The sequence below is a fragment of the Mirounga angustirostris genome, unplaced genomic scaffold (genome assembly GCF_029215605.1).
Source record: "Mirounga angustirostris isolate CCGP_5_RB_7025 unplaced genomic scaffold, mMirAng1.0.hap1 SCAF_1, whole genome shotgun sequence".
In the NCBI taxonomy this organism is placed as follows: Eukaryota; Metazoa; Chordata; class Mammalia; order Carnivora; family Phocidae; genus Mirounga; species Mirounga angustirostris.
In genome coordinates, this window is record NW_026991709.1 from 44,941,229 (window position 1) to 44,968,361 (window position 27,133).

The window sequence follows — 27,133 nt, forward strand, 5'->3', positions numbered from 1 at the left end:
ATCCAGTTGTCTTTTCTTCATTAATGAGGAGACAGAGACCTGCCCAACTAATGAGTTTGTTAGTGACAATTTAAGACTTTGATGCAGTTCAGGGGACTCCTTCACTAATGCTCTTTGCATGACTTACAAACTGAAGCATTGTTACATAATTTTAGTTATCTGTCGCCAGTGTGACTTTGAACTGTTAGGGGTAAAAGATTTTCCAAATGGCAAATCTTATCAACAACCTTTAACCTCTGAGAGTCCTACACTTCATATTGTTCCCCATTTTGTCCACTCATTCAACAGTCTCAAAGGTGGTAACCTAGTGAGGACAAGCACTCTTCATTTTAAAAAGGTCCTTGACATTCTCTGGTGAGTTCCAAAAAGTGAGCTTTGGGAACTGCCTTAACAGTAGACTTTTAAGAAATTTTTTATCTTAAAGTTAAAAAGGAAATCTTAGGTTTCCATGCCCTAATGACCTACAAATTACAAATGAGCCTCTGAAAAAAAAATGTTTCTGCCTGTACCTTATTCTTTCACTACTCTGTACCCTTTTTTCTTATTGTACACTGAATTTCATTTGGGTCTTGATTGCCTTCCACTGAATTTTAAATCCTGGATGTTGAAAAATATTGAATAAGAAAATCAGTATAAGATTATAAATGTTATTTCCTTATAACCACGTTTTTCCTTCCTTTTTTTTTTTCTCTCCCATGTAGACACAGCCTTTATATTGCATATCAGGAAAATAGGTTACCAGTGTTTTCAGCATTATAGTATTACAAATCAAATATCCTAATATATATAAGTAATCATTATCCCAAAAAGGAAGTGTATACTTGGACCCTTTGCTTCACCATCCCCATTCTACCTGAGACTATAGGTTTTCCACAAAGCCATGTTGAATATTTAGAGGGAAGATAGAAATAAAATCATTTCACATTCCATTTATTAATGTACGTTTCAGTAGACTAAAATTTTGTGAGTTTCTTTTTCTTTTTTTTAAAGATTTTTATTTATTTGACAGAGAGAGACAGCAAGAGGGAACACAAGCAGGGGGAGTGGGAGTGGGAGAAGCAGGCTTCCCGCTGAGCAGGGAGCCAGACGCCCTGCTCGATCCCAGCACTCTGGGATCATGACCTGAGACGAAGGCAGACGCTAAATGGCTGAGCCACCCAGGCACCCCTGTGAGTTTCTTTTAAAAGAAAGTACGAATAACTAAATTCAATGTGCTTCTTTTTGGAGATACTTATGTGATTGCCTGCATAGCCTGAGCAGTCCTTGTTCAATGGTATTGTTCAGGGATGTCTCAGCATCTTCATGTTGACTATCTACTTCTTCTTTGCCTTGTTTAATAAAAGGTGCATACTGCCCGCTTTGATTCAGAAACTGTCAACACAATTGGAAAACTCATCTGATTCAGCAAGAGCAGAATAGTCTGCTACGTGCCCCAACTGAGCCTTATGTTGATTCTAGGCTGCTAAAAATTGCGGTGTCAATGTCAAGGAACCAGTATGGTCTATTTAGAATAACAAGCCAGGTTTTAGATAATAAATTCTGACAGAATCTAATTCCTTCTACCTCTGCATGGAAATTATTACTGCAGTCATTTCATATTTTTTCACTTTATTTTAATTTTCTTCTTGCATTTTTAAGTAAGGGTTTAACCTTGTATAACTCTTCTCCAAAGGATGAGAGCCTACAGCTATCATAAACCAAACTGTTACAAAATTCTCTCTAGTTAATTATCACCCCTTCATATCCTAAAACAATAAACCTCAATTAGTCTTTTAGACAAAGCACCCCATATGCTTCTGGCTCCTTGTCAGTCCTTAACTAAGGAATCAGAAAATACCTATAAAATAAAGCTGCTCACAAAAGACATGTTTATGAAGATAAAGGTTAATATAGGTTTTCTCAAGTTGCCCATAAAATACAGCTTTTATAGATCACATATGTGACCACTGAAGCTCTATTTTTTGACTTGACAAAGCATTGTGCTAGATGCCAGAACCTATGGGAAAAAGAAACAGTTGCTGCTCTTGAGGGGTCCAGCTCGCCAAGCTGAAAGATCACAAGTGTTTTGTAATGGCCAGAGCAAAGGCCTGGACGCAGCCAGAGGTGAGGACTGAGAGCCAGGCTCAAGGCGAGCCGCCACAGAATTTCAGACGTGGGAGGAATGAGATCACAGCGCCACCTCAGGATTGCTTCCGCTGCACTGTGGGAGATGATTGGAGAAGGGAAAGGAAGACAAGTAGACTAGTTAGGAGGCTGTTATCAAAATGGGCAGGAAATCATTTGGAGGGAGAATTTAAAATGGAGCAGAGTTAAAATATATGAAAGGAGTAGAATCAGCATGACTTCAGTTACTGTTGAGCATCAGGGAAGAGAGAGACCCAAATGACTCCTTGATCTCTGCCTTGAGTCACTGCAAGAACAGTGGTACCCTTTGCAAAGGACAGGAATCCCAAAGGACGAATGGGGTAAGTTTTGAACAAAATAAATCTAAGGCGTCTGCATGACAACCTCATAGAGTTCTGTGTCCGGTAGGTGATAGATCTAAACGTCTGCAGAGAAGGCTGAGCATGAGCTGCGGCTGTGGCCGGCACACGTGGGCAGGCGAGAAGGCAGCATGGGGTGTACAAGAGAGTGAGAGAGGCTCAGGATCTAATTCTGGCACAAAGTCAGGGATCTGGCTCAAGATTCAGGACAGATGTTCACTACCACTACCATGATCCAGAGGCTATTAAGATGATAATATCAGTCTGTTTTTCAGGGAATTATTAGCTATGCAATACTGACCTAATCGGTTTATCAGTTTGAGCTTTGGCTTTCTTACCTATAAAATATGCATAACCATACTCACATAATAAGGGAATTTGGGACCTAAATAAAGTGAGCTAAGCCAGAGCGTGGCACATAATAAGCTCTCAAAGTTATATATGTTACTTGAATCTGAAACCAGAAAGCTCATAGGAAACTGAACTCATCATCACTCCAGCCCCAAAATTGTTTCTTCTCCTGTGACCTCTGTCTTTACTAGTTGACCAAGCCAAAAACCTGTCCTGCCACATCTAACCTTAACCCTATCTTGTGTTTCTACCAAATCAGTCCACTTCCCGTATACCACAGCCACTGCCTCCCTCTACTGAGGCCATCCTGATATCTTGCCTGGATCATTGCAAGCCTCATTCCTGGCCTCCTTCTCCTTCCAACATGCTCTCCACACTGAAGCTAGAGCGAGCTTCCCAAAGGCAAATCTAATGTCATTTACTTGCTAAAACCCTTTTCTCTTTGCAAAAAGTCATTTGTAGCCAATGTACAAAATCACTCATGATCCTAAGAAATATAGTTTTTACTTAACCTCCCAGCCTTTGAACAATAATAGAGCCTTTGAAGGCTATATTCTAGCTGCACAAATCTTTCATTCTCTGATCAGGTCCCATCTCCTCCCTTCAACCTATCCAGTTGACCCTGCTAACCTTCTACATTTCCTGTGAGATCCAGCTCACCTCCACCGAGAAGGTTAGGTTAGGCAGTTCTTCCACATACCCCATAACTCCCTGTTCAACTTGGCATTTACAATAGTCAAACTCCCCAGTCTTCTTCACTAGATTATATGTTTCCTAAAGACAGATACTTCTTACCCATTTGTTACCTCTTATACATAGCATGCCCAATAGTACATGTTATGAGAGACTATGGACTCTGAGAAACAAACTGAGAGTTCTAGAGGGGAGGGGGTGGGGGGATGGGTTAGCCTGGTGATGGGTATTAAGGAGGGCACGTATTGAATGGAGCACTGGTTGTTATACGCAAACAATGAATCATGGAACACTACATCAAAAACTAATGATGTAATGTATGTTGACTAATAACATAATAAAATAAAATTTTTTTAAAAAATAGTACATGTTAAATGGTTAATATATATCTCTTTGGATGAATAAATTTAAAAATCCATTAAAAAGATGTCTTTTAACCATTTTGTGGATCATATTGCTTAAATCTCTTCTTCTGGCTCCCTCAAAGCTAGAATTTTTAGGAGTGCAATCTTGGGCAAGTTAAACCTCTCTCTATTTACATTCCTTGTCTGTAAGATAGGGATAACAATAATACCTACCTCACAGGGTTATTATGAGGATTAAAAGAGTTGATACATGTAAATCATTTAGAACGGATACCTGGAAGTATCCAAGAGTTCTCACTAATAGCTGTTATTGTCACTGTTGTTACTGTTGTTACTATTATCCTACAAGGATCCTTTATGTATGACACCTGACATGATACAGGGCTCAACAAATTTTACAAAGTCACAAGTTAAAAAATTAAGGAAATGTAAAAGTCAGAGGTCAGCAAGAAGAAAAGGTCACTGTCCCCACAGAAAAGCATCCTGTGGCCAGAAACACCGCTGAACTCATTATGGGTGAAGGTTCCAGACAAGGGACCACACTCTCCTTTTACAGGACAATTATGAGAGCAATTTTGTCAAAGAGAATATGAACAACCCACTTGGCACAAAGCAGTCTGCATTAGGCGTTAATTATTTACAGGAGCTGTCTAGGAAAGTCAACTAAGGACCATGAAGCCACTGGGAAATAGTAACCCCTCTAGACAGGAGGAAGAAGCCACCAGTCTTACAGAAAGCTGAGTTTGAGTCCAGTCCTCCTCTCCTGGAGAATAGCAAGCCCCGGTCTCACTCATCATTGTCCAGGCAAACCAAAGTGAGATCATGAGATCATTTTGGAGAATGCTGCTTGATGCACCAATTTTTGATTAATACTTCTTTCCTTCAGAGGGGATTTCAAATGCTGCCATGCTCATAATTTGAATCCATCTTGGGTAGTTTAAAACTTCAGGTTTTCTAAGAATCTGCTGCTCTATCAAAACAAATCCAAAAATTTCTTCTAATAGCTTTGGTTTTGTTCAATAACATTTATTAATGTGTCAGGCACCATACTAAATGATGAGAATGTAAAATCTACAGACATAATTCCTGCTTTCAAGTATGTATAGCCCTAGCGGAAAAGCAGATGAATAGTTACAATACAATGTAATAGATGAAATAATAGAAATGTGTACAAGACTCAGAAGCATTCAGAAATGACTCTGTTCAGGCTGAGATAAAATTTTGCAAACTATGAAGTAAGTATGTGTTTGATTTACCCAGAATATAAAATTTAAGATCCGAATAAAAACAATGAAGTCAAATTACCAGGTGCTATGACAAAAGGTAACATGGAAATCACTCCTAAAATCCTGTTAATTGATATAAAATTGGAAAGGAGGATTTATCATGAGAACTGAAAAGCATTTCTGGGGAATGGTCAGAGAAGAAGTTTGGAAGCTACTGGAACTCAGTTTAAATGCTAGCTCTGCCATCTAGACTGTGTCAATTTAGGAAATTTTCCTAACCTCTCTGAGTCTAAATTTTTTTTCACTTAAGAATAAGGACAATAAGGGGCACCTTGGTGGCTTAGTCGGTTAAACGTCCAACTCTTGATCTTAGCTTGGTCTTGAACTCAGGGTCATGAGTTCAAGTCCCAGGTTGGGCTCCACTTAAAAAAAAAAAAAAGAATAGGGATAATAACAACTATCATATTGAGTTATTTTAAGCAGTCAATGAAGAAAAAGATGCAAATCACCTAGCACATGATAGATACTCAATAAAAGCAGCTAATATTTTTTTCTCAAAATATAACCTCACTTGTCATCTATTTTATTCTATGCACTTATAATTAGGTAACTGTGGTAAATCAACTAGAGTGCTCTTATAGGGTGGGATTTTAAAGTCTTTTTATAATGGAATTCTATCCTATTTCTTAGCTACTTTTCAGAACTATCCACGGTAGTTTTATGCTATACAAGCATTTTACATATATCCTGTTTTACTAAAATGTGTTGCAAAAGGTCTTAAAATCCAAGCCTAGTTGGCAGCAAAAATAATCAGGAAACAGATAAGAAAAAATCCTGTTCGGGCGCCTGGGTGGCTCAGATGGTTGAGCGTCTGCCTTCGGCTCAGGTCATGATCCCAGGGTCCTGGGATCGAGTCCCGCATCGGGCTCTCTGCTCCTTGGGAGCCTGCTTCTCCCTCTGCCTCTCTCTCTCTCTGTCTCTCATGAATAAATAAATAAAATCTTTAAAAAAAAAAAGAAAGAAAGAAAAACTCCTGTTCAATAATGGGATAAAATGAATACAAAAATGCTAGTATCCTGACAGGTTAAATGTTCTGGTCACAAAGACACTGATGGGATTATGAGAAGTTCCCTATTACCAGAAAGCTAAAGCTTAGCAGTTAAGAGGTTCTTGTAGGCATATTATTGCTCCTTTTTGCAAACTGCCTCTAGCATGAATTATGGATACTTCAGAGTCCTGTCAAATAGTGTCAATTAAAAAAGAAAGTAAGATGTGTTTTTCGAATTACAGAAAGTGTGTAGCTGATGCAACAATAAAGAGAGATCTCCGGTTAGCAATCTTAGCACTTGCATTTTTGTATTTCTGTTGTTGATGGAGGACAGTGATGAGGTTGAGTTGTGCCTGTCTTTAACTATTAGTCTGTTCCTCAACTGCCCACCTCAAAAATGGGGAATGGAGCCTTTCCTTTTTCTTTCTCCCAGAGATGATATAAGAATAAAGGGTCACATGATGGGGCACCTGGGTGGCTCAGTTGGTTAAGCAGCTGACTCTTGGTGTCAGGTCGTGATCTCGAGGTCGTGAGATCGAGCCCCATGTTGGGCTCCACACTCAGCGCAGAGTCTTCTCCAGATTATCTCTCCTTTCCCTCTGCTTCTCTCCCCACTCATGCTCTTTCTCTCTATAAAATAAATAAATAAAATATTTTAAAAAAGATAAAGGACCACATGAATACTTTGAACACATCATAAAAAATAAGCTATATAAATTCAGAATTGCATTATTGCAGTATACTATATTGCATTATTAGGAGATTCCCAGGTGGGCCGTAGATGAAATAGATGACTTTCCTGCCTTATCCTATATATGATTTCCTGAGTTCAAAAAAAAAAAACACCTTGTTGTCATCATATTGTTACCCTTAGCTCGGCTTCTTATAGAGATTCCTTTCCCTAGAGCCTCTCTGTCCTATATAGTAACCACCAGCCACACGTGGCTATTTAAATTTTAATGAATTAAAATGAACTAAAACACAAAATTCAGTTCCTCAGTCTTATTAGCCACATTTCAAGCAGTCAACAGCCACATGTGACTACTTGCTATCATGTTGGACAGAGAGAACAAAAAGTTCTATTGGAGAACGCTGGCCCCGAGGATATGCAGACTTGAACGATCCTGTTGCGCGATGTTCTTAGGCCAGCCACCGATAACATTTGAAGGATTGAATGACCTTAGAAGTTCTGAGAGGACTTCATAATCACATCGGGGTCAGACTAAGGGAAAGGCAGAAGTAAGCAAAGAGAAATTAAATAGGCAATAAAGAAGGAAGAAGGAATGATAGCCAGCAAAAGAATACGTACTGACATTATCACAAAAGGATAACAAATGACTCAGGAGTTCAGTGCTTCAACAGAGGTACAATTTTACTTAACACATTTGTCACATGTGGCTTGCATAAAACGTACCAATCTTATGCTGACTTTCTGAAGTCCTAATTGGGTTTTGAAACGTTCCAGCTAAATCACACAGGAACTATTTCTCGAAATCGTGATGAAACTTAACCTCCCTTCTGAATACCACATGTTTAAAAATGTATTTCCCTCAAAGAGATGTCAGCAGATATTAATGTAGATACTTGCAACTTTTGTATTTATCTTTGTTTGGGCTGCTTGTACCCATAAGTTTTCATGCTTACCAATATTTTGGCTTCTACTTCCTGTATAAAAAGGAATTATTGGGGTGCCTGGGTGGCTCAGCCGTTAAGCATCTGCCTTCGGCTCAGGTCATGATCCCGGGGTCCTGGGATCGAGCCCCACATCAGGCTCCCTCCTCAGTGGGGAGCCTGCTTCTCTCTCTCTCTCTCCCCTGCTTGTGTTCCCTCTCTCGCTGTCTCTCTCTCTCTGTCAAATAAATAAATAAAATCTTTAAAATAAAAAAGGAATTATAACTTAGCATATGTTGTGTTATTTGTCCCAAAAAGTAAGAAACTAACCTGTGTGTGTTTGCATTTAGGTCATTCTGTCCATTGAAGAAGGTTACAGACTTCCGGCTCCCATGGGCTGTCCAGCATCTCTACACCAGCTGATGCTTCATTGTTGGCAGAAGGAGAGAAATCACAGACCAAAATTTACCGACATTGTCAGCTTCCTTGACAAACTGATCCGCAATCCCAGTGCCCTTCACACCCTGGTGGAGGACATCCTTGTGTAAGATGCATACTGTTGATTTTCTTCTCCTCGACGGTTATTTCTTTCAGGCTATAGACAAGACTAACAGGTAGAGAGGAGAAAGTTTACCATCATAACTGTCTAGTTGTTGACCTTTTAGAATATTTTATACAAACCATGTTTTATTTATCAGCTGTGAAAAAAACAATGAACATTTTTAAATGGGTTTTTTGTCTTAAGAAAACAGATTCTCCTTTTGTTCTCTCCGTATCTAATTTCTCTGAGTTACTTTCGTTATATTTTTTTTCTTGTGGGGGTCTTTGGTATTTGTATATCCTTTCTTTATTTACTGATCCTGCCTTACCTCTGTAAGTAGGATTTGTGTGTATCTGTAGCTTTTTTAATTTTCTTGTCCATTCTATGTTCTGTCCCTCTATTTGAAATGGCAAGCAAGACAGGGGCAATTTGTGAATCAGCCAGGAGTGAGGATGTTTCCTGCTGATATGATCATACCCAGCTGTTGTTACTTTCCATTTCTAAAACCAGAAAAAGACAGATGACAAGACAAGAAAATGAAGGCACTCATATACCATTTTATAAAAGTCAGTAGAGTTGAGAAGATCTACTCACCTCTCTATAAAAAGCAATTATAAGAAGAGGAGAGTAGAAGGAAAAAAAAAAAAACACTATTACCTATTTCTGAAAAAATTACATTTAAAATAGTATTGAATTGAGAATATATGTATTTAGGCCAAATTGGATTTAGAAATAACCAAAGCATTTCCAAAGCTCACTTTCCTAACTCAGGGGACGGCCAACAGAATATACAGATGTTCAACTTTAGATCACAGGTTCAAGTCAGTGCAGGTTTTTTGTGACAATAAGGCCAAAGGCTCTTCAAGGACTACTTAAGCAGGCCCTCAGTTCACTGCAGAGCACATAAGAGTTCACCTCTAAATCACTAATTGGCAGCCTCTATAAAGTGAAGCCAAGCATGAAATAGCTAGAGATTAAACTATTACTCTAGCCCATCTTCCCTAAAGCAGTCCAACAGAGGAAGCAGTAAAGGGCGGCGGGGGCCAGCGGGGGCAGGGGGGGAAACGACTTAGGATTTTACATTAAAGGGCACCCAATGAAGGATTTTAAGCAAGAGAATGGCAGGATCATATTTGCATTTCTAAAAGATAGCTCTAGAGCTGATTTAGACTGAGTGCAAAACAAGGAACAAGACTAGAAACAGACAGTTGTATGTTTACAGAAACCCAAGCTAGAAAAGATTAGGGCCTAACTCATGAAATGGGAATAAGTTTGGGGTCAGGAGGTAAGAGGATGGATTTGTTCTGAGGCAAGGAGAACAATGTGTCTTGGTCATTGATTGAATATGGAGCGGGGAGGAGAGAAAAGAGTCAAGGATTCTGTCAAGTTACTTTCTTAGACAACCTGGCTGATAATATTACCACTAAGAGAGAAGAAGGATAGGGTTTTGGAATAGAAATGAGACCATTTCAAGTAAGCTGAATTGAAGATAACTGTGGGGCAGGTAGGTGGAGATGTACAATAGGCAGTTATATTTGTAGGTTGAACCTCAGGTGGAAAGATCTGGGCTGAAGATTTGAAGATCATCAACATAGAGACTATAGCTGAAGATTCACACATAGTTGAGATGGCCCATGGAGACTATAAGGTATGAAAATTAACAGAGGGAAAGAGGGAAGGGTGTTCTCTGGAACACCAAGATTTAAGAAATGAGCTGAAGGAGAGTACCCAAAGGAGACCAAGAAAGAAGAGCCAGACCGGTAATAACAGAAGTCGGGAAAGAGCAGTGTCATAGAAGCCAAAAATGGGGAGAGTTTCAAGGAGTGTAATGTCCAAGTCTTCACAAAGCTTCAGCCAGATAAAAAGTGAAGTGGGCCCATCGAATTTAGCAGCAAAGTGGTCAGGTATTTATGGGCAGCCTTAGCAAGAGCATTTGAATAAAAGTGTGTAAGACAGATTGCAATGGAGCAGCAGTAAATATGAGGTCAGAGAAAAGCAGTATAAAGTACTAAGAAGCCTGTCTTTGAAGGGAAAGAGAAGTAGTTAGAGAAAATGTTTCTTGGTTTTTGTTTTTATGTTTTATTGAAGAGATGGGCATGCATTGACATTGAAGAGAAAGAGCTAATGCAGTGAGTGTGCATTAGTGGAAAAGAACTTTGGTTATCTATAAACTGAACTCATTTAATCTGAGCCTCTCATTGTGGTATAGGGTTAATGGACCCCACAGCCAGTGCCCATCAACAGAGCTCTCGAACTGTTCTATGGCTGTAGAAGCAGGCAGGTAAGAGCCTTCTTTTTGAAGAAAAGCAGATAAAACAATTTCTTCCCTGCTTTTTCAAGATTATGAATAGTTGGAAAATACTGATGAAGACTCTAAGATGAGAAAATGACAAAAAGTCAAAATGATCCGGAGGTAAAGTCAACATGAGGGCTTGTGTCACGGGGCCAGAAGTGTGTGGTTTAATGGGATGTGCAGTCATGCTGTGGACAGGCCAGCAAATGGCAAGTTGGTGATGGCACCACCCCACACGGGCAAGAGTTGGGTACTTGATATAAAGTGGGCAGTTTGATTCGACTCTGAAGTCTAATATCTGGGAGACCAAATGGAAGTTTCTGTGACTGATTTGCTATCCTTGTTTCTGACAAAGATCTATGTGCTAGTATTTTCTGCCTTTAATATGCTTTTCTTGGAGAAACAAAGGGAAACAGAGTTCCACGGGTACCATGACTGAACTGTTATCACCATTCTTATTTTCACAGCAGCCTGAGTGGGTTACCCCTGTCAACCCCTACACCTCCAATGCCATCCACCCACCCTGTCCCTGATCCCAGAGAGCTAAGGCTGTTTAAGGGGAAGAGACATGGTGTGAAGGATAGCGATGTTAGCTGAAGAATGTGTGGTTTGTTTTATGCTTATAAAACTGTGGCACTGTCCATCCCCCGTGTCCCAAAGCCCAGTCATCTGTCTTAGTGTGATGTTGGATTAAGGAAACATGACAGAGTAGAATTTCAATCTCTCCACCCATTTCTCTCTCAAACAGGTAAAGGAGTTTAAGGGTAAAATCCACAGCAACTCTGATTAAACTCACCTCTACTCATTAGACTCTCGAGTATCCCCAGCCTCCCAGGGTTCTCTCACACTTCTATACTGACATGACTCTCCCATCCACTAGGTCCCCATGGTTTTTATTCCACTCTAATTGCTTTTTTCTCAACAATTCACGTGAGAAGCTTTTATCCTTTCTCTTGACAGAATAGTAAAAGGGGAAGAAATTAAGGCAACCAAGGGGGAATGAGGAAAGCTGTGATACCCACAGCTCAATAATTTTATACTAGCATATTGGAAATTTCATAAATCTTGTATCTGCAATTTCTCCTCTCAAAAGACAGAACACCCAATAGAAAAAAAAAAAAAGTTGGTCAGAGAAAGCACTGGAGCAGCTGTTCCGAATAATGCTGATACTCTTGTGCCTGGCACACTCCCATGGGGATATTCAGAGCTCTGTGCACTTCTTACCTTCTCTCCTACTCAAGAAAGTATGTGGACGTATAAGTGAACATAGCAGTATTATAAGTATAATTTTAACTCTGGTTTTTAAAAAATTTGCAAGAGTACCTTATTAATATAGGTAGTCATCCTTTCATAAATGAGAATTTCAAACTACATTCTACAGTGTTGCCTTATAACCTCCTCTTTAAAGTATTTGTAGCTGTCACATGGTGCACAGCCCCTGGGGGAAAAGGCCCACTTTGAGACCAAGTCTATGTGGAGAATGGTATCAGGAGCAGGGCCTAGCCATGACCTTTGAAACGCCTCTCACTCCCTTTCCTCTGACCCTCGTGATAAATGCGGTCACTACTCTCAACCCCAAATCAAGCATATTCCCATGGAGTCCAGGCTTACATCTGAGCTGCAGTGGTTTAATAGCATAAAGTAGATTGATGACTGTATGAATGTTCCTTCTCCCAGCCCGACCCTCCCCAGCCACATTTATTCGCCAACCTCTTCAACTCTCGCCCCTGATTCCTCCATACACTGCAGAACTAGGTTGAAGTCAGTTGGCCAATGCCTTTTTGGACAGGGCAACCATGTAATGGGAAAATAACACTTTTCTCCAGTCCCTGCCTTAGATCCCCAGCACTCACAAAAAATTTTTTTACGGATTACGGGCTCTTTGATGACATCAGCTAAAAAAGTGGCATCCAGGGATGGGCAGCAGTTGACCAGATGGACCAGTCCATGACAGTCACTTGCTTCAGAAACTGTGCTTTGCACAGGCCAAGACACTTAGGAACATTCTCACTACCCAATGGGCCATAGTTAGGGATCTTAAAATATTTTAGCTTTTAGGAACTGGAACCACCACTTTCCTTAGTACACATAAATTTAATGTTGAACTTTCAAGTACTTGGCTACCAGTAATGTGTGAATCATAAGGCAGAGAAAAGTTCAAACCAGTATCATAATTAAGAACCTCTGCTTTAGACAACCACAAGTAAACTTTATAAGACTAAATGGTACTACCTCCTCCATCCAATTCAGAAAGCACCTATAATGCTGCCTTCTGAGGGCAATAACTTTCAACAATTGGATATGAATTTTTCCATTCCTTTTGAGAAGATCTTGCTCAGTGCTGTCTAGGCTATGCATAATCAGCACTTGCCTAGCTGTTTATACCAGGTCATAAACAACTTGTTTTAATTTCCATAACTAGAACTTCTAATGATATTTTCCATGAGAGAGAAATGAATGACTAGCCAAAATTAGTGTTGTAATTGATTGATTAGCAAAACTTTATAGAAGGAAGACAGAATATTAAATATTCTAATATAATACTGTTGTTAATACCAATACTAATACTGATAAAAATTCCAATATATGTATATCATCAATAATAACTATCACTGCCATTTGTTGAAAACCTACTGTGTTTCAGTTATTGTACTAGGCACTTTTATCTATAAGGTCATTTAATCCACACTATTATTATCCCCATCCCTCAGATAAGGAAAGAGAGACTCAAAGAGTAAAGCAAGTAATTAGTGGATAGGGCATTTTAACAAGGTCCACCCACTGGAAAGCCCTTGTTCTTTCCACCACACAATATACAATTATGCAAAATAGAAAGATTCTTCCCAATATGGCACTGTTTCAGAAATATGATTATAGGGAAAGTGCTTTTTTTTTTTTTCATTCCCACATAGATTTTCTCTGGACTAATCGGACTTCATAGATGGGGTATATTAAAATCCCAAGAAGAATTTGTAGTGGAGCACAGCCTGTTATTTTATGTTCTACTAAGCAAATACAAGGATGTAGAGTATATGCCCTCATTCATGGGAATAAGTAGCAAACTAGTCAATATATCCCCTCAACATCCTCCTACAATGTTCAGCCACTTGAAGAACATTACTTGAAAAAAAAAATGTAGTAACTACAACAAAATAGAGAAATGAGGAAAATATGGCAGCAACACAGCTCCAGATTTACATCCTCAGGCATTTTGTAGATTGAATTTTTCCAGTGTTGGCAAATATATGCTTTCCTTCTTTTCCTTGTTATGGTAACATTACTAATCATCACAACACTCTTTCCCACTGAGCCCAGATGCTGCCATAGCATCCTTTTTAAGACCATATTTTGACAACCATTGCCAATGAACTGTAGTTAGCATGTGATAAGAAATCCATTTCTGTCCCTATATTATTTTCTCACAACAATAGCCTTTCCTTGAGGTTCAGTGATCTATCACTCTGGCTATCGGAACAATGTGCTAGGTACTCAGAATTATGGGAGATTTTTAAGCAGTATTATTCCTACTCTGTGTCTATCCCTCCAAATGTTCAAACATATCTACAATTTTAAAATTTTCATTCCTTCCTACTTTCTGCTAGTTATCATCCTTATTATGAGAATTAAATAATCATATCAATTAAAAAAACTTGAAGACTTACTGAAAATAAAAGGCTGATGAAAAATAATTCATTCTCCCAGTTTAACACTGTGGAGAGTCCGATTGTTTGGAACCCTGAAATATTGCCCACAAGCATAAAATAGTCACAAAATATATGGCATGGTTCTATGCATTTGATATTTTGTAGCATTTTGAGTAAAATTATACCTTAAAATTTTAAAAAGAATTCAAAATTCTTTTATTAATTTAACTCGTGTTCAAGTTTACTATCCAGCCTAACTGTAGAGAGGGCAATGTTTTCTTTTTTATCTGATTAAATAAATTCTTCCTTCAAAGTTTAGGTAGACAGTTTGTATGTTATTTATGGATTAACTAAATAGTGTGACGTGTAATCCCTGAATTATAAGATCAGAAACGCATGTAAAAGCAGTGATATTGAATAAGTTGAATACTGCTGCTGTGGTTCTAGGTCCCTTCATCCTGGGCTACCTCACGCCACCTATAACTGCCTCTCTCTCCACTCTGAAACCTACAAAGGCAGGGATAAGCAAACACCATCAATAGGTACTTACTCTTCAATTCAAGGGAACTAAATGAAACTAGATCTTTCATCATGAGTCAGCCATTATGTCATGGACCAAACTTTTCTATAGAGAATATTTAAGTCTAAATCATCACTTATTTAATAAATTCCTATAATACTTTCAGCATTGTGCTAAGGCCCACAGAAAATAGAAAGATATATGAGATATGGTCCTTGCCATCAGGGAATTTTAACTTACTCTTTTAAAAAAATTCTTCTGTCTTATGGAATTTTCCCAAAGAAGTAATTCAACTGAAGCAAAAAGATACATGTTATAAGACTGCATAGTCATCTGTAATAAAAGAATGTTGCTAGCCACCTAGGAGCCCAACTTCAGGAAATTAAAATTATTAAGCATCAATATGTAGAACATTATACACTCATTTGATTAATAGTTATGAAAACTACTAAAACATGCAAAGTATTAATAAATAACTGAAATATAGGCAATGTAAAATAGAATGGACCTAATCTGTGCAGTTCTGCTAACCATATATAAATGTAAGAGCTGTGGGTGGGGGGGAAGTTAAGTTAGAGTCGTAATAAGAGAAAAGCCTTTAAGCATGTGATGGCTTCATATTAAAACAGGATCTTACTTTGCAGTAGTGTGTCTCAAAATATAACCTTTCTTGAATCATTTTTAATAAATGTATTATTATATATTTGCATGATAAATATAAAACATGGAAAACTTTTGAGGATAAAACCTTCTTGCTTTTTCCTGGAAGTTTTGGTATCTATTGCTTACCTATATAAGAACTTTCTAAATTAAAAGACTAGTATTGGGGCAGCTGGGTGGCTCAGTCAGTTAAGCATCCAACTCTTGGTTTCAGCTCAGGTCATGATCTCAGGGTCCTGGGATCAAGCCCCACATAGGGCTCAGCACTCAGCAGAGAGTTTGCTGGAGCCTCTCTCTCTGCTCCTCCCCTGTAGGCATGCTCTCTCTCTAAAATAAATTAATGAATCCAAAAAAAGAAAAAGACTAGTACAATTGTGAACTCAAAGGGCTCATTAGAGTAAAAAATTATTGGCTCTATCATTGCTACTCATTTTTACGTAATTAGATGTATTACAAGTATATATTTATTGAACCTTAAACTGTGTCATTACCTATTCTACCTATACTCCAGCCCTCTTGACCATAATTTATACATTTAGAATTTCCTAACTTTACCCCTTCCTCATTTTTCTGAGGAAAGTAGTAGACCCTTGACCTTCTGTTCTACCATATGTACTTTTTTCAATGTGAGCTGCAGATTGTGCTGTAAAGACATTTCTCAGGTGGGCAGCTCCCACTAATCACCAAATAGAAATTTCTATGTGCTCAGCAAATAGCAGACCGCATTTATCATTGTACATGCTTGATAAGAAAGGGCATTTATTGTTTATTAGGTAATATTCCAGACAATTCATGTGAGGGTGATGGTACCCAGCCCTGGAAGCCAGAAAATAGCAGCATTTTTCAACTTCGTTACAAGATAAGGTGAAAGAAAAGTTATTGCCCAGTGGCTATGAACAATGAAGGGACCCTGACCTTACTAAATCAACTGCCAATGCAGTCATAGAAAGGCCAAAGAGTAACTAGATTATTAAAGATGTGTGGAGAGAAAGGGAATTATGGTATTGAAACATTCTGGGAGCAAATAGCGAATGCTTTTCAGCAGAGAAATAGGCCAGTTAAGTCATTTAGTATACACAGAATGTCCTTCCATGACCTTTCTATACTAAGGACACAAATTAGCAAATTACATTTCCACTCACCGATTATATGAAATTGTGAAAGCTCAAGAGTTATTCCAGAGTTATCTCAGAAGAGGAAAGTGGAAGTCATCTGACACTGTCTGTGCCTCAAGTACGGCATAGGAGTATGAAGGGAAAGTCACTTGAATACATTCTTTTAATCTTGTTCAGTCTCAACAAACTTCTTTGACAAGTAATTAAAGATATGGGAGCCAGCTTTTTAAAAAATAGGACATTCAATTTTCCAGCATGTGTGGCTTTGTGTTAATAAAGCAATAAGGGTACCCTGGTCATTTTGATATTTTAACTTAGTGAATTTACTACAGCAGTATTTCTTAAACTATGTTTTTTTTAAATTTTATTATGTTATGTTAATCACCATACATTACATCATTAGTTTTTGATGTAGTGTTCCATGATTCATTGTTTGCATATAACACCGAGTGCTCCATTCAATACGTGCCCTCCTTAATACCCATCACCAGGCTAACCCATACCCCCACCCTCTTCCCTCCAGAACCCTCAGTTTATTTCTCAGAGTCCATAGTTACTCATGGTTCGTCTCCCCCTCCGATTTCCCCCCCTTCATTTTTCCCTTCCTGCTATCTTCTTTTTTTTTTTAACATTAATATAGTATTTGTTTCAGAGGTACAGGTCTGTGATTCAACAGTCTTACACAATTCACAGCACTCACCATAGCACATACTCTCCCCAGTGTCTATCACCCAGCCACCCCATCCCTCCCACCCCCCAGCACTCCAGCAACTCTCAGTTTGTTTCCTGAGATTAAGAATTCCTCATCTCAGTGAGATCAAGAACTCCTCATCTCAGTGAGATCATATGATACATGTCTTTCTCTGATTGACTTATTTCACTCAGCATAATACCCTCTAGTTCCATCCACATCATTGCAAATGGCAAGATTTCATCCTTTTGATGGCTGCATAATATTCCATTGTGTGTGTGTGTGTGTGTGTGTGTGTGTGTGTGTATCTTCTTTATCCATTCATCTGTTGATGGACATCTTGGCTCTTTCCATAGTTTGGCTATTGTGGACATGGCTGCTATAAACATTGGGGTGCACGTGCCCCTTCAAATACATTTATATTTTTGGGGTAAATACCCAGTAGAGCAATTGCTGGGTCATATGGTAACTCTATTTTCAACTTTTTGAGGAACCTCCATACTGTTTTCTGGAGTGGCTGCACCAGCTTGCATTCCCACCAGCAGTGTAGGAGGTTTCCCCTTTCTCTGCATCCCTCCCAACATCTGTCATTTCCTGACTTGTTAATTTTAGAAATTCTGACTGGTGTTAGGTGGTATCTCATTGAGGTTTTGATTTGGATTTCCCTGATGCCGAGCAATGTTGAGTACTTTTTCATGGGTCTATTGGCCATTTGGTGTCTTCTTTGGAAAAATGTCTGTTCGTGTCTTCTGCCCATTTCTTGATTGGATCATTTGTTCTTTGGGTGTTGAGTTTGATAAGTTCTTTATAGATTTTAGATACAGCCCTTTATCTGATATGTCATTTGCAAATATCTTCTCCCATTCTGTCTATTGTCTTTTGGTTTTCTTGACAGTTTCCTTTGCTGTGCAAAAGGTTTTTATCTTGATCAAGTCCCAGTAATTCATTTTTGCCCTTGCTTCCCTTGCCTTTGGCGATGTTCCTCTGAAGAAGTTGCTGTGGCTGAGGTCAAAGAGGTTGCTACCTGTGTTCTCCTTTAGGATTTTGATGGACTCCCGTCTCACATTTAGGTCTTTCCACCATTTGGAGTCTATTTTTGTGTGTGGTGTAAGGAAATGGTCCAGTTTCATTCTTCTGCATGTGGCTGTCCAATTTTCCCAACACCATTTGTTGAAGAAACTGTCTTTTTTCCGTTGGACATTCTTTCCTGCTTTGTCGAAGATTAGTTGACCATAGAGTTGTTTTATAGAAACTGCTCAGATAATTTAGAAAAATAATGTAGAAGCTATTGCTAATCCTCTTGTATGTTCACATTGTACATTAGAATAGTGAAGACTTGGAGAAATGCTCTAATTAAGAATCCTATTTAACTCTGTTTGCAGTGGATTCCTTTATTTTTTTGTATTTTATGTGAGATTTTGCTTATTTTATAATACTTATTGACGTGAACATCTCTAGGAAACAACAAATATAGCAATAATAAAGTATTTATGATAGGTTTTCAACCTTTGGACATAACTAATCTTTGTTAGGGTCAAATCATCAATCAGTCTGATGATTAATTTGAATGAATCAGCCCACAATCAAAATAGCATTGCAATTTATTGTACAAGAAAAGAGCATGTAGCTTTTAACAGCCTCCCAAATTGGAAATACAGTAACAGAATTGAGTACTAGTAAAAAGGATTCAAGCCACTGTTAAGGATTACCAGACTCAATATGGACCACTATGTAGTCACAAGATACATGCATATAATTTATGTAAATTTGAATTATATATTAAAAGCAAAAAAAAAAAACTATTTTTTCCTCATTATCTCTCTTCACCTTCATCTCCATCTTCAACTAGACCCCAGTTTAGAAAAAGGGAAGTCAATGTAGCAATCAAAGAAAAACCAAAGACATGAACTCAAGGCCTTTAGTGGGGACTCTGTCCTGAAAATTCCAAGGGGTCCCTTTCAGAGTCTTCAAGAGTTGCGTGTGTACAAGTTGTATGGCCACTGAATGTCTGACTTTTGTGTTTCTAAAGACCCAGGGCCAGGTGATTTAAGGGTAATTTAAAGGATTTTTATGGGTAATTTTGATTATTAGAGATTTTTATGTTTTACCTTATCCACTAACCTTACAGCCTAACTCCCATTCTCATATGATTTTAACAGAACAATACCAGAGTTATATAGCATGCATACTCCATCCTGCTTCATAATGGAGGAATTTTGATTTCATGTGGTTTCATCATATGTTTTCATACGCTATTGGTTTCTAGTTAAAGCTGAAATAGTTCATATATGAATGGTAAATACTATTATGTTGAAGCATTCCAAATATGAATATTAAAACTATGAATCTAGTTAAGTCTCTATGGCTTCTTCCATTCTTTAATTTTATAAAAAATTAAAAACTAAATGAAATTTGGATTCATCTTCAATATTCTAATAAAAATAATTCAATGATTCACTTCTAATGGGAATATTTTTCATTACTTAGAAAATAGATTTGGGGGCACCTGGGTGGCTCAGTCATTAAGCATCTGCCTTCGGCTCAGGTCATGATCCCAGGGTCCTGGGATCGAGCCCCGCATCGGACTCCCTGCTCCGCGGGAAGCCTGCTTCTCCCTCTCCCACTCCTGCTGCTTGTGTTCCCTCTCTCGCTGTATCTCTCTCTGTCAAAATAAATAAAATCTTGAAAAAAAAAAAAGAAAATAGATTTGACTCAAATACTGAACAAAAAAGGTTACTGCTCTACTATTTAATATAAACTCTAGACCTAATAATTTTTCAATGATGTATTTATTACCCCAGAGAGCTAATAACATGCTTATAAAAGCACTTTTACTATCAGGTATTTTGTAAAACCATATAAAATATTTTTTAACAATTTTCATATATCTCTATAAGGAGAATAATATAATTTATTGCCAGAATCAGTTAAATACACAATTCTTAGTTAATTTTACTATAACTTCTAAGGTTACTTCCATGTTTATTCTGTCTTTAACTTACATAAAACTATTCTGTATATATATGTATATATATGTACATATACACACATACATATATATGTATGTATTTGTAATGAATACACACACACCTGCTAGCCTTTCCAAAATAATACCTTTATATTATTTTTATATTAAAAGTACAAAAATATGGGGCTCCTGGGTGGCTCAGTTGGTTAAGTGTCTGACTCTTGATTTCAGCTCAGGTCATGATCTCAGGGTTGTGAGATCGAGTCCCACATCATGCTCTGTGCTGGGTGTGGAATCTGCTTAGGATTCTCTCTTTCCTTCTGCCCCTCTCCCCCCTACCCCAGCCCTCTCAAAAAAAAACCTACAAAAAATATCCCCAACTGCAATGCCCTTTGCATTAGATATTAGGAACAAAAATACAGATGTCTGTATCACTCACTTTAAGATCCATCAACGCTGGTGGGGCGCCTGGGTGGCTCAGATGGTTAAGCGTCTGCCTTCGGCTCAGGTCATGATCCCAGGGTCCTGGGATCGAGCCCCACATCGGGCTCCTGGCTCAGCGAGGAGCCTGCTTCTCCCTCTGACCCTCCCCCCTCTCATGTGCTTGCTCTCTCTCATTCTTTCTCTCTCAAATAAATAAATAAAATCTTAAAAAAAAAAAAAAAGATCCATCAACGCTGGGTTCCTTTTTCTTGTTAACCCAAACTTGCATTGATTTTGCTTTGTTTAATTTCATATTAATATCTGTGCTTTGGGCTGTCTGTAACAGCAGAAATTACTTTTTAATAAATAATAAATTCTTGTTGAATGTTTGAGAATAAATAAATAGAGGCTTGACCAATGAATTCTCTGTGAAAAGGAGAAGGGACTATCATAGCAAATATAAAAAAGGCAAAAGGGTAAGGATTCAGTGACAGGTTAGAAAGTCTAAGAGTAAAGAGCCTGTGGCTACTTACCGTCCTTTGGGGGTTAGGACTGGGCTATTCCTCAGGTTTGAAAACACAGTTTTATGCAAGAGGAAAAAGTAAATAGCAGTTTGCAAGATATGGGTTTTCTCAAGATATATCTAGTATAAAACCCAATTAGTGGCAAAAAGCAGAAAAAAGGTAAACTGATAAGTGAAACTGACCAGATAAAAGCAGCTGATTTGAATATAATGGAAAAATTAGAGATTTTTTTTAATGGAGTATGAAAACATTAGAGGTAAGGATATTGTAAAAGGAAAAAAAAAAGGAAGTTGGGTATTTTTTGCTTTATCTGACTTTTAAATGGTCTCCATGGGTTTTTTCTTGTAGAATGCCAGAATCCCCTTGTGAAGTTCCAGAATATCCTCTGTTTGTCACAGTCGGTGACTGGCTGGATTCTATAAAGATGGGGCAATATAAGAATAACTTCATGGCAGCAGGGTTTACGACTTTTGACCTAATTTCAAGAATGAACATTGAGTAAGTGGTCCTAGGTTTATTATTGTGTTTAGCAGTCCACTCAGGAGGTTACAAATTCAAATACTGGATCAAGAACACCATGATTCAACTACATTTCCTAACGCTAGTATGGCATTTCCACATCTTTCCTCACCATTTCTGATTATCATTCTAGTGGAAATTGGACATTACACTTTAACTATTTTCCTTTGGAAGAATATGTTTAATTCAAATAGCTGTTTTAAAAAGTTGTTAATGCTTTCTTAAATGCATATTACTCTCATTCACATCCTAGACTTTTTACATCAGCACAGTTTACCTAGGCAAATTACTTATGACTCACATATACTAATCTTGCATAATCAATTCCTATTACTTTCATCAAATGTAATAATTGTAATCATACATTATCATGTAATTTCAGAACTCCTTCCCTATATTATTAAAGTTGGACATTTTTCCATTGTCCCAAGAATTATTCCTTGCCTGGGTGCAGTAAAATGTTCAACATGTGCTTAAAAAGTAGATACTAAAACTAGTTGGTTGAATCATATGAAATTCCCATTATTTTGAAATAGTGATGGCAATTTCATATAGTTCAACATAATACAACGGCATTTTTTTCAGATTATTGAATGACCATAGGTCCACATTATACCTTCTATTATTTTGCTAATACTGTTGAAAAGTTATATCATTATCTAAATTGTATGCCTGGGGTACCTAGGTGGCTTAGTTGGTTAAGCACCTAGCTCTTGATTTTGGCTCAGGTCATGATCTCAGGGTTGTGAGACTGAGCCCCACGGCGGGCTCTGTGCTCAGCAGGGAGTCTGCTTGAGATTCTCTCCCTCTCCCTCTGCCCCTCCTCTCTCTTTCTCTCTCTGTCTCTCTAAAATAAATAAGTCTTTTTAAAAATTGTATACCCTTTAGGTCTATGAAATGTCTGAACATTATGTTGGTACCTGAATTTGAAATTTTTCTTTGTATCCTTAAATTTGAGGTAGACTTGATACATTATCTGGCACCAGGGAGAAGAAAAATGTAACAAAGTCTTGATGTTCACTTATATCTCTGCTTAAACTCTCATTTTACCAGCTATACAATTTTTGTTAAATTCATAAAGCAAATCTGACATGGTACATACTTACCTTATGTAAATCTTCATTTCCTATCTCCTATACTTACCAGATCTAAATGTTTCTCCCCCCACCCCCAACTCTATCTCTTTTTCTCTCTCTTCACAGTGATATTAGAAGAATTGGAGTCCTACTCATTGGACACCAGAGACGGATAGTCAGCAGTATACAGACTTTACGTTTACACATGATGCACATACAGGAGAAAGGATTTCATGTATGAAAGTACTACAAGCACTTGTGTTTTGTGCCTCAGCATTTCTAAAATTAAAGATATCCTCTCTACTACCCTTTCTTCTGATTCTCCAAAAATCACTTCACAAACTGCAGTCTCCTGTTCAGACTACGGGCACGCACCTTTTGTTTATGCTTCCAACCTGGATTTTAAAATTATGCCTCATAGCTCCTCTGAATAACCTGCAAATAAAACCCCGGCCCACTGCAGATTATCACTACACAATGGTAAATAACTCAGCATGGATTTGTAACTTTGTACAACAGTATTTGCGAAGTGTTCATGAATTTAACCCAAAGGAATTTGCCCACATGCGGCTTCCTTAATGATGTATTTAGAAAGTTTGATGGTAGATGAAAAAGAAATAGTTGACCTTTCTTTCATGTTTTGTGATCAAGTAGCTTCCAAACTGACATGAATATTTTTAGATAATTATATTCAACTCTATGGATCATATTGTTACTTTATTTAACTGTTGATGCCTGGTGTTGTTAGAATTATTTGCAGAAATAACCAATGATGTCATTTGTTGAATTCTTGTCAGGTGTGACTGCACCTAAGAAGGGGGTTATCAGGGAGGGAAAGGGAGAAACATACTGTGCTTTTCAATCTTCTAAGGCTGGGTTTGTCTATTTTTTTAAATTAACTTTATAGTGTCCTACATATTTCATAGTATGTGGTAGTTTAGAGGCTTTTCCCTTCTAAGTTTTACTAACTATAGTATATTTCTCTCCTACCTTATGAAGATCACCACAGAAAGACCAAGAGTGGATCCAGTGTTCTAAAGGCTTTCATTGAGTGAAGCATGAAATAAAAACCATGTCTATTCCCTTGGTTCATTTTCACAAGTTTCCAAAAGCAGTTATCAAAGCACTGAGAAAATTAGTTATTTTCAGTAGAATTGCTTTGAATAAAAGATCTAAGATTATCACCTTAGATTTAATGTAAAAAGAGTAATTAATTTAATTTAAACACAATTTTATGATAGCTATATGGTGCCGCAAAAAATAAACACATCTAACTGTCTGATATTGGTGCATTTTGCAAGTTTAAGAATCTTTATATTTTGTTCCTAAAAAATAAGTTACATGAACATGCTGAGCTGTTTTCCAAACCTTTCAAGAGACAAGTATGCCACTGCATGTTCCAAAGAGGATATGAACAGACCTAACACATGAGCATATATATATATATAAATTGTGTGTCAACTGGGCCCATAACACAATAACATAAAAATGTGAACACAGCTAAAGTGTGTTGTCATAATTGTCTCAGAGGCTGCAAAAAAAGGCAAATATATTTTTCAGTGAATTAAGCTGAGTCAATTTATCAAAAACAGTGCTGCTTTACGAGTAAGTTCAATTGTAAAATCAGCTGTCGTCTGTAAAAGTATAGAATGGCTCTTGTGCTGGGTTTGGAAGAGTAGGGAGGATGTGTTGAGAAAGAGAGATTTTAAAAAGAGCAAGTTGTCTAAAGATCATTATTTAATAAATCAGTTTTTCTTTGATCCAAGACATAAAGGTGCCCAACCCACATTCTCCAGTTCCTACCTAAATTTTTGGTAATAGCAGCTGTCTTGTATTAAAGGAGAATCACTTTTATTCTTTTAAGATTTGTTGATTGTCCCATTAGACTAGACCCTTCTACATACATTCTTTTGCTGATTTATCTCCTGATTTTTGTCTACCACAGCTTAATTTTTCTCATTTCAAAAAAAAAATTGTATTAAGCTAGAAGGACGAGTCTTTTAAGTATTCCTTAAAGTATACTAAAAAAGAAAAAGGTGAGAAATTTATCACTTTTTAAATAAGTGTGTCAGAAATAGCTAGCAACATTTTCTAGGCACCACATGCATGGTCATGCATCACTCATACACTATCTGCTGTTTGCTTGATACATTTACACAAACCTGGATACATGTAGAGGAAATACAAAATTTCCATACTTACCTGTCTTCAAATATATATTAAATAAGAACAGATGTAAAACAGATTAAATTTATTAATCATATATTTATTTTTATAATACAACAAAAAAGTATTTAGAAAAATAAGGAATAGAATAATTATGGTCTTCCATAGGACCCTGTCAGCAACATCTGTATACTTTGATGAAATAAATTCTATAAAGTATTTAAACTTCTATGAGATGGGCATTCAGTACGTGCAAGATTAAAGTTCACTGCTAAGAATTTTTTTCTTAAAAAAGTACAGAGATCTTTTTCTATAACTGATTAATTTATATTTCTTTTTTTCTTCCCTAACATCTTCCTCTAGTATTATAAAACTGCCTTTCCCCTTCATCTCTTACCCCAAATGCTCTTTAAAATTTCTTTAGAATTACATTTATATTTTTCAGAACTGTAAGCATGATAATCTTACGTGTGATTTTGAACCTCATCATGGTCAGAAATGTTGCGTTCACACATGGCTGAAATATTTGTGCATGATTAAACAGAAACATTAAAAAATTAAGGATATCTATTTCTTAATCACCTACCAATCACAGATCCCTGATCCCAAGGATGTTATAAGATCCAGGAATATTAACAGTTAAATTACCAAATTTATTTGGAAATTTCACATGAAATATTTTGAGATTTACTAGTATACATATTTAGTAATTAAAACTGTTTAATATGCATAAGTATAGAACTTAATTATAGAAAGAAAATTAGTAACTTACATAAATCACAGCCTTCAGTAATGATTTTTGATAACTTCAATATGCATATACATTCATGTACCTGCTTTATTTTAAATTTTCTAATCTATACTACTGAGGAGCTTTTTGGATTTTGTAGATCAGACAGTTGAAGAAACCATTTTCATTTTATTTCCTGGGTGGCCAGTTTCCAGTCTATAATCAACTCATTATCCCATAGTATAAGGCATATTTGGGAAAAAAATGTAAAAACAATGCACAATCAAGAAGAGAGATTAGGTATATAAATCATTAAAAAAGCAATCAGAAATTGCAAAGCTCTTGGCTTAACAGGAATAAAAAATTACAGCACTTTTGCACTGAGTTATCTTATAGCCGTTGATAAATAAGTTACGCATGCCATTGGGGCGCCTGGGTGGCTCAGATGGTTAAGCGTCTGCCTTCGGCTCAGGTCATGATCCCAGGGTCCTGGGATCGAGCCCCACATCGGGCTCCTGGCTCAGCGAGGAGCCTGCTTCTCCCTCTGCCTCTGCCTCTCTCCCTGCTCATGCTTTCTCTCTCTCTCTCTGTATCTCTGTGTCTCAAATGAATAGATAAAATCTTTAAAAAAAAAAAAAAGTTACGCATGCCATAATAGAAAAAGATTTGTATACTTTAATACTCTGCATTACTCTTTAAAATCTATCCAGCTATCACCAAATAAAACAGCTTTTTTTTTTAACAGCCTTTTAACTACAGTTCTAAGACCTATCTTAGCCCTCAAAGGGAAAACAAATCGAAATTCAATTCTTGAAAAGCAAAGTCTTTATAGAAGTGCTTCTGAAGAGGTGGTGAAGAATTAATCTCAACCACATTGCTTAAAAAATCCATTTTTTATATCTTTCCCTACCAAATTTCTACTTTATAAATCATTATCCCAAAATTTTCACCAACATTAGGTTTCTTTTTTCTGTTCCTTCATTAAATTTTCTAAAATTTCCTTCCTCAACCCCCTCTGTTGTTCTCTCTTTATTCCTCCATCCCATCTCTTTTCCTTTCTCAGCTTCTACCACTCCACCCTGATTCTTATCAGCAAAAGAAAGCACAGAAAATCCAAAAAAGATCTTACTACTCTCCTTAGAAGAGGCTGAAGATGGAGGGAAGAAGGGAATGTTGCAGAAGTCATACATTAGTATTTTGGGTCCCACCACATAAATGGAAGCATTTGCACTCACAGAGAGGGAATGAACTTTGGTTTTTATTAACTGGAAATTAAGTGCTTTGGAAAGTAATTTCAAAATGGATGATGATGATCCTTTTCTATAGCTTCAGATAAGGAAATTTATTATTAATTTAAAAATTTTGTATTTTAAGAATCAAAAACTGTTATCAATTCACAGTTGGTGTACATGTGTTTATGTAACAGAGACTAGAAGCAAATATATCACATCTTTTAATATTATCACCTTAACTTTTCCAAGCTCAG

The 27,133-nt window shown here is 37.2% G+C and overlaps 1 protein-coding gene across 1 annotated transcript in view; it reads left to right on the plus strand.

Annotated features, from left to right (window-relative positions):
- Positions 1–22,992, plus strand: part of EPHA6 (EPH receptor A6) — an 833,569-nt gene extending 810,577 nt beyond the window's left edge. Inside the window, exons 16-18 of the mRNA XM_064580423.1 lie at positions 8,128–8,321; positions 21,505–21,654; positions 22,878–22,992. Of these exons, the coding sequence (XP_064436493.1) occupies positions 8,128–8,321; positions 21,505–21,654; positions 22,878–22,992 (459 nt within the window). The remainder of the gene's footprint in view (positions 1–8,127; positions 8,322–21,504; positions 21,655–22,877) is intronic.
- Positions 22,993–27,133: the final 4,141 nt, after the last annotated feature.